The sequence below is a fragment of the Limulus polyphemus genome, unplaced genomic scaffold (genome assembly GCF_000517525.1).
Source record: "Limulus polyphemus unplaced genomic scaffold, Limulus_polyphemus-2.1.2 Scaffold358, whole genome shotgun sequence".
NCBI lineage: Eukaryota > Metazoa > Arthropoda > Merostomata > Xiphosura > Limulidae > Limulus > Limulus polyphemus.
In genome coordinates, this window is record NW_013665968.1 from 416,971 (window position 1) to 425,878 (window position 8,908).

At 29.7% G+C, this 8,908-nt stretch overlaps 1 protein-coding gene across 5 annotated transcripts in view; it reads left to right on the plus strand.

Moving 5' to 3' along the window:
• Nucleotides 1-287: 287 nt before the first annotated feature.
• The window catches only part of LOC106457665 (ataxin-2-like protein), a 43,081-nt gene continuing 34,460 nt past the window's right edge, over nt 288-8,908 (plus strand). The window contains exons 1-4 of one of the 5 annotated variants that reach the window (XM_022383666.1): nt 288-304; nt 1,581-1,840; nt 5,225-5,273; nt 6,601-6,654. In XM_022383666.1, coding sequence (XP_022239374.1) covers nt 1,794-1,840; nt 5,225-5,273; nt 6,601-6,654 — 150 coding nt within the window. In that variant the 5' untranslated portion in view covers nt 288-304; nt 1,581-1,793. Of the gene's footprint in view, nt 305-392; nt 1,841-5,224; nt 5,274-6,600; nt 6,655-8,908 lie in introns of those variants that run through there. The other 4 variants (XM_013917102.2, XM_022383667.1, XM_013917101.2 and 1 more) reach the window with 4 other exon arrangements.

Below are 8,908 nucleotides of genomic sequence, written 5' to 3' on the forward strand. Positions count from 1 at the left end.
TACCTGTATTTGTGGCACATATGTGCGAGTCATATATAGTTTGAAATGTGGTTTTAATTAATTCATTATATATCTAAGACTTAAATGGTAATTTCATTTTAGTGTATTGTTTTTGTTTGTTGTAATCTACTGCATGTAAATAACGCAATGTGAACTGTTATCACATATTAACAAATATTTTGCTTCTTTCTTTTATTTTACTATTACATGTAGGCTAGAATCAGAATTAGGACTTGTAAAGTTGGTGTATCACTGCGTTGGACTATTTGACGTCATCATCCTGTCTACATTACTATATGCGTTTGTTAGTCAATGATAAATTAGAAATAAATTCTTTGCACTTGTATTTATAAATATATTTATTTACAGGTTAGGTAACGATAGTAACTTATTATTGAAATTTATTATAAAATTGCACCAGTGAAAGAACTTGTCTTTGCCTGCAGAAAGTAGTTCAAAAGTATCGTGACTGATGGACGCCATGCGGCCATCTTTCAATTTGTCTTGTTTAGTGGTATTTTACGAGAAGTTTTTTGTAGAAACTTCCAAGTGATTGTGTTTTGAAGTAACTAAACAGTTTAATATTTCGTGAGGAAAAAAAGCTGCTTGATATAATTTTATAATACTAAAAGTTTGCTTTCATATGGCATCTCTTGTGTTGCTGTGTTAGTACTGGATACTAATTCACACGAAGTCCAGTGAAGGTCCTTATCGAAATAGGGTTAAATATAAAACTGAGAGCTTTGGCATTAGACTTGTTGTCGAAGAGACTAATTACTCAAGTCTTTCTCTTACTCTTAGAGGTTAAATACTTTTTACTTCTGAACTAAAATTAAGATACGTAGTTTTGTGACACTAGCTACGTCTAGTTAACGAAATTATCACTTAACAATAAGTTAAATAACATTGTACATCTCGATAAACATAAAATCTCCTTTAAGTTTTATTTTTAAGTTGATTAGAAATTAATAAAATAAGGTATAAATTTAGCTTTTAATTTATCTTATGAAATGGTGATTGATAGTGATACTTACTAACTTAGCTATTACACTTATACTCACTCAGCCTATAGTGACTGTGTGTATGACTCAGTTTGAATACCAAGTTACCATTCTAAAGTCTGGTAACTAACTGCAGGCTATAGCCTTTTCATAGTTTTGTGTTGAACAAACAAGTCGAAAGGCAGATGTAGTTATAAGGTTAGCAAAGTGTTATTCTCAAAACTGTCTGACTTTAACTTAGTTTTACTATATGTTTACTTATGTAATTTTGAGTTTAACATATTGTAAACACATTGTACATCACAACGCAATTAGAACTTTAACAAATTGTGGAAATTTTTTTAAAGTGACTAGAATGTCTTTGTTGACAAATAAGAATTCAAGTATTTATTTTTAAACTGCAACTGTAAGAGTGGATTGAACAAAGAAAAACAACTTGATCATATTTAATAAATGAGTTCTTATATCTGATGAAAGTATTTATAGTTTTATAAATTATAGTTTGTTACATATAAATTAAACTGCTGGCTTCTGTCAAAAGTAGATTACTTTCCAAGCTTGTTCTTTCTCATGTTTCAGCTGCATAATATTACATGTATGAGATAATCTGCAAACCTGACATTTGCTAAAGGGTCCTTGCAGAGGAAACTTACTTTAACTTTTAAGTGCCACTGTGTCGTGATCATTCTTTCAGAACTATTTGAACTGTGCTACTTCAAGAAGATAAGTTTTGTTTATTTTGATATTACACTATACGAGCCAACATTAGTGTTGTAGAACCTCCATTCCATCATGATGAATAGTAATACAAAGAGGAAGAACAGGTCAAATGCAACTAGGTATGTGATGTACTTTAGAAATTCAATATATAGAGATTATTGAATTGAAGATTACTTTAATTCTTGCTAGATTGAAAGTCCAAAGTGTCCTCTTTATTTTTTACTTTTGTTCCTGATTGTACAAGTTATTTTAACAACTATATTAAATGCTATCAAATTGGTATTGCTACATTTTTAGGATAGTGTTTTTGTCCTTTTATATCCAGGTTAAGTAGTTAGCACACAAGATCACCTACAAAAGTTGTAATATTTTCAAAATGAGACCCAAAACTCGAGCACTTTCGAATAGTTGACTATTCTTCTTCAGGAGAATAAAGGGTTGTGTTTAATGAGTGTGATGAAATATATAGGCTCAGATGTCGATGTCACGTAAACCGGATGTTCAATATGAGTTGGTCTTAGAGCTAGCCAATCATAACCTAGAGATAAAAAGACTTATGTGGGACAATAGTTATAAGAATTGTTAACTAATTTCTATAAAGATAAAATCAAAAATAAAATAAACAATATAAGTAAAATTAAATAATGGCAAAAGGTGGTGGGAAATAGAGAAAATAATAATGTAGCTCGATATATAGGAAATCTTACCAATATAGAGAGAGAAATTTAAGGAAGAATAATACTAATAATGTAAAGTAAGTTTAATCATGAATTTAGTTTCGAAAATCTTTTCAGAGACTTGCGAAGGTCAACAACCCTGGGATTTGTTTCTGTACCCATAAGTTTAATGTCTTGAAGAGAGTGTCCAGGCATGTTAAAGTGTTTTGCAACCAGAAGTTCTCTTTTTGTTTTTATTGTTGATTTATGGTTATTAAAACGTTCCCATATAGTTGTTTCGGTTTGACCTTCACATTGGAAAATGCATATTTGACATTGGATTAAGTAAATAACATTTTTTATAGAGCAGGTTATGGAATTAGTGATTTTGAACTGCTTTTGGTTGTCTTTACCAGAAAATTTGTCTATTTCTTGTATGAACTTATAGGTTTGACATCGGTTGCTATTGCAAGGCTGACTTCCACCTGGTGTCGGTTTCAAGTTGTTTTGGTTTGACCTACATATTGGAAATTGCATATTCGACATTGGATTAAGTAAATAACATTTTTTATAGAGCAGGTTATGGAATTAGTGATTTTGAACTGCTTTTGGTTGTCTTTATCGGAAAATTTGTTTGTTGCCTGCATGAACTTACAGGTTTGATAATTGCTTGCTATTGCAAGGTTGACTTCCACCTGGTGTTGACTTAAAGTTTGCTTTAACATGAACTAAGATTTTAATCGATCATTAAGTTGAAGGAGATAAAAGTGTTTCTTTAGTATCCGAGTAGATTTTTCAGTTTGGGTGATAGGTAATAACCAACGGAACACGAGAAGAATTAGTTTTAAGTGATTGTTTCAAGGCAGATGTACGTCGTATATTGTTAGCTTTCTCAAATTGTTGGGTGATAGTGTTTTATTTATAACCTCTTTCAGTCATAGTCTGTTTCAAATAATTAATGTGACAATCATAGTTCTTACTATCAGACCATAATCTAAGTGCTTGATTGAATGTGATATTGCATTTGGTGTGTGAAGGGTGACAGCTTTGATTATTTAAGTGCTGTGGTTTATCTGTTGGTTTTCGGTACAAATCAGAGTGTATAACACCATCTTTTAGTGTTAGATTTACATCCAAGAAACTTATTTGGGTAGTGGAGAAGTCTAGAGTAAATGTAATAGAACTATGGAAGGTGTTAGCATGTCTATAAAAGGACAGTAATGAATCTTCGTCTCCTACCCAATTGAAAAAAATGTCATCAGCATCTCCAAAACATTGGTTTTTCTGTTCAGTTTTCCTAAAGTTTCATCTCTAAGTCTCCAATAAAAATGTTGTCATAGTTTTGTGCCATCTTGGTGCCCATAGCTGTGGGTTTGTTTGAATATAGAATTTATTAAATTCAAAACCGTTAAATGTAAATACTAGTTCAGCTAAGTCTGTAATAATTTGAGTGTTGGGTTTGTCTAGTTTTTGCAGAGAAGATTCGAGGGCTTTTAAGCCTTAGTCATGGAGAATGTTTGTGTATAGAGAAGAAACATCCATAGTACAGAGAATAGTGTTTGAAGGAAGTTTTCCATTGCTGTTAATGTCAGAGATCATGTTTAGAAAATGTGTAGTGTCTTTCATGTACATCATCAAACATGGGGGGATATCTTTGATGTGGTGATCAACATAAGTAGATAAGTTTTTAGTAGGCGTACCACAATTAGAAATAATAGGATGACCAGGATTGTTGGATTTATATGTTACTCTCCTGCTTTGACTGTGTCTTTTAAATTACATGCTAAACCAGTTTAATTTTGGTTTAAAGGTTAAAATCCTTCAGTCAGTATGTTGTAAATCAAAATTTTTTTATGAATTAAGTTTCACTGTAATAGTTTCTTCAAAGAATATTACATTAGTCAGTAGAAACTAGCAGTCTCATGCAAAAACAGTCATAATAATAATAAAATGTAAAGTTTTTGTCTTTTCTGTAATGTCTCACAACATTAAGCCTCAGAAGAGTAGTCTCCAAATTGAGTAAAATGATCATATAATTATTGCTCTTGAAGCATTTATCGTAAAGTTGCAATTTCATTGCACATGTAGTTTGATTAATTTTCAGTTTTTGGTGTGTTTTTTTTTTGTTGTTGTTGTTGCTTTCTTATATTTAATTAAAAAATTTCTCTCTCATAGCTACAAGCTAATTTATGTTCAACAATGAACCTTTAATATATCTGGTTTCAATATAGAGATATAAAAAAACTTTAGATCATTGAGTTTACTTTTTTGTGCTTTACATGCCAAATTACTTTTCATTAATTAAGAAGTATTATCTGATAGCAAGTTATTATTTGTACATGTACAACTATATTTGAAACATTGGGTCTAAAGTACAGTTACTAGAGTCAAAAGTAGATTCTTGACTGTAGTCTGGTGATGATATATCTGGAGTTGTGTATATATATATATTTATTTGTGTGTACATATATATACAAAAACACAAACATTTAAGACTGGGTGATTGAATATATCAATCGACATATATACAACGATCAGTGTCATGTAAATTACTCCATTGATTCAAGGGTCTTAGCTTTGATTCCTGTTGCCACAAAACTTGCTGGCTCTGTTGTAGTTATGAAAAGACTGTTAAGGCTACCTGCAACTGTCACTAATTTTGAACTGCTGAATAGAGGGAAGGCAATTATTTTTATTTGTTCATATGGGGGAATGCATCCCATAGATTGATGGGCCCATCAATTAATCAGTTGTCAAATACCATTAATCATGCTGCTCTAATGAACATATTGTGTATATTCTTTAAATATGTCGTACAACCAAGTTCAGTTTGATTTTATTTAACAGCAAACCTTCCAGGCCAAAAGGACCACTAGACAAGAATGTTTCAGTCCATGTAAGTGTATATCAATTACATTTTCAATGTAAACATAAATGTTATTTATAATTACATGTGTACCATATTAATTATTACATGTCAAGAGCGAAATGTTAAGATTATTTAGGAAAGAGGATAGTGATGCAGGAAAACAAATATGATTTTCTTAGCAAATTGTTTTTTTTTTTCATGTTGATGTAAAACCTCTACTTTTAATATATTTTTGCTATAGTATTTATTTTGCAGTATGAAATCAAATTTAATTTGACTGTGTTGTAGTTTGAGTAGATTTTTTTCCTCATTCCATTTTTAATGCATTAAATATATAAGATATGACAAACTGAATCAGAATATGATGAGCAGGATGAGGCAGTTGTCATTAGGCACTAAAGTTGAATGCTGTTCATTGGGCATCAAGTTGAATAAAATAAGACTATTTATTGATAGAGTTTGGCAAAACCTAGAGTGCTAACAGTCATTATATAAAAAAAAAGGTTGGGTTAGTTATTTTGTACTTTCAAATAAAATAATGCTGACCCACATTACTTCTTTGTAAATAAAAAATATAAAAAGAACATTCCCATTGAGATCAATTATCAAAGCTAGCAGTTAAAACATAATCAACTCTGACTCTTCTTATCCATATACTGATCCAACAAGTTGGATTTATATGAACTACACATACCACATGAACAGGCAAATCACCCATTTCATGATGGCAGTTTCTATTCAGATAACATACTGTAAAATATGTAAATGAGAGTAAGTAGGTCAACTCAAAGAAATTTTTACATAGTAGGACTACTGCTACCTCTGTACTATCTCTATTCATCTAATGAATGAAGAAAAAAATTACTTTTATGATATAGCATAGTCCTGTTTTTTTTATTATTATTTGGTTAAACATGTTAAGACTAATAGTATGAAAAAGCTTAATTAAAACATCTTTAATTTTTAAAAATTTCACGTGACACGAACTTCAAATTAAAAGTTAACATGTTTTGAAAACTTTCATAATTCTCTAATAAATCATAAATAATATTTTTTTGACTTTTTTTTATGTACCATTCAACAAAGATTTTCCTTTCTTAGGGAAAATGATTTGGTTTAAAATGTGTACTGTGACAAATGTTGGTGGCCTCTTATTACATATATATGTATCCAGACAACTTTTCTAGTAGGATCTATTGAACATGGAACATGCTCATTCTCTGTAGTTTTTATATTTTTCTGGAAAGCTTAAATTTATCTTCTAATAATATACTTATAATTGTTCTACTCACAGTGTAAAGTAGGAGTCATTTTGTTCATGTAGTTTAACCTGCTTAAACTTTTCACTTTCTAGGTTGAAGGTGTATATAGTAATGCAAGATTCATGCATGGTGCTGCTTCTCTTGTGGTATGTTCTCTTTAATCTGTATAAATGTGACCCTTCAATTACATTACACCAAAATTTAGCCTTTTATTGTGATAGTTTCAGAATGAAATTGTGGTATATTTTGTTTTTGAATTAGAACATATGCATCACAAGCTAGTTGTGATTAGTAAATTAAGATACACTTTTGGTTTCGTTCTACGTTTCTTGCGAATAAAAACTTAAGTGTTTTGAGTCAAACATGTTTTATTATAAAAATGTACTTTTATCTTATGATACACTTGATATTTTTTAACCTTTAAATATTTTACTTTTTGATATTAATATGAGCAAAAGTATAATTTTTAACATCATGAAGAAGTGGCAGAGCTGTGTTAAAATTTGACATATTAAAAAGAATGCAGCCCATTCTTATTGATTAAAAGACCAAAGTGTCTTCTTTGTTTTCTTTTGTCCCTAATTGAGTAAATTATTTTAACAACTGTATTAAATGCTTTGCAGTTTTTATTAATCCATTTTTAGTGTTTTTCTCTTTTTGTATGTTACTCTCCTACTTTGATTGTGTCTTTTAAGTCACATGCTAAGCCAGTTTAGAATACCAGTGCTAAAGGAACCAATATTTTTATGGTGCTATTTAAAACTGCATATTCTACTCTACTTTTCAGTCCAATGGTTCTAAGAAAGCCGTGCTCAGGCTTTTTGAATTTCAACCTTATTAGGGAAATGTAACTGGATTTTGGGCTTTGAAGTTCCTTAAAGTTGGAATAATAATTTAATTATAGTGTAACTTCTGATTTGTATCAATAGCTTCTAGTTGAAGACTTCTGTCAAGTAGATTAAAGAAAAAAGGTTGTGACATTTTGTGAAAAACTGTATGTATTGTACTCTCTGCTACAAGGAGATGGAGCCTACCAAATACATCTATTCAGTGAGGTTTCTGACAGTATACGTAACAAAAGACTGTTTTTTTCCTGAAGACCTAGCTATGTGTTACTTGTTAGGACAGTTGTCTATAGGGAAGTTGAAAATCTTAAACCCTCACATATAGAAGTATTAATGTGTCTTCTAATAATACATTTTAATAGTTATTAAACACTTTATATTTAACAAATGATTTTTAAAATACTTTTTTTTTATGTTTTGAGATAATTTTATATTATACAGTGAATTTTCTATTATAATTGAAAGTGTGCATACCTTTAAATGAAGTTGGAAAATACTTCTTGGTACAGGATTCCTTTCACTTTAATTTTATTTTTTATGAGGGGGAACCCTGACTTGTAGAGAAAAAAAAGACTGTCATACTAAAATAACAAAAAAGGTCATACGGGATTTAGCTATTCATGCTTTACAACCAGCATATTTATTATTTTCAATATAATGATTTTGGTGCTACTATAACTTGTGGCTACAAAGATATTTACACTATAGCATGTGGTCTACACAGATACTAACATCATCACCATTTTAACTTTTGTTTGTTTGCAATTGGTGCCATTTGTTACAAATAATGCTTTTAAACTAATAAAGTACAAAATACCATAACATAACATTTTTGTGGCAAATATAATTGGAATGAAATAAATTTCAACAATCAAAACTAGCAGAATTATAACCTAAATTTAAGGTACTCTTTTAGAAAACAACTTATTAAATTATTATTATTTGCTGAACAAAAATGTGGACTGACCTCCTAACCATTTTGTTCTTGTTATAGTTTTCACGCTATAACTTTTAAATTAGTAAGCGTATGTTAGCAAGATTGGCAGATTATCAGTAAACATTACAATGCTTTCATATGCAAAATATCAGTTCTTTTTATTAAGTCTTAAGGTTTGTAAAGCAATGTTTCTCTCATGCCTTTTTTATTTTTTCGCGTGTTGATAGGCAACACGCAAAGTAATTTTCATTTTATGATTAAAAACACTTTTATAGATCAGAAAATTTTAAATTTCATGTGCAAAATCTTTATAATGTCCAGATAGTTATTAAATATTTCTTAAGAAAAAATGTTTATATTTTATCTATTATTTTCACTGATGAATCTCTGTACAGGTTTGGTCGATTTGATCGATCTCGTAACCACCATAAAAATTAGGAAATAATATAAATTATGCCTCTTTCATTCTAAATTGACAACAAATTATAACATGAAAACATAAATGATTAGGCTAAATAGCTTAAATCTCGTAACATTATACACACACACACATATATATATATATATGTATTTATTTATTATTTTATTGTATTGTACTTTGAGACATGCCTGGCTAAC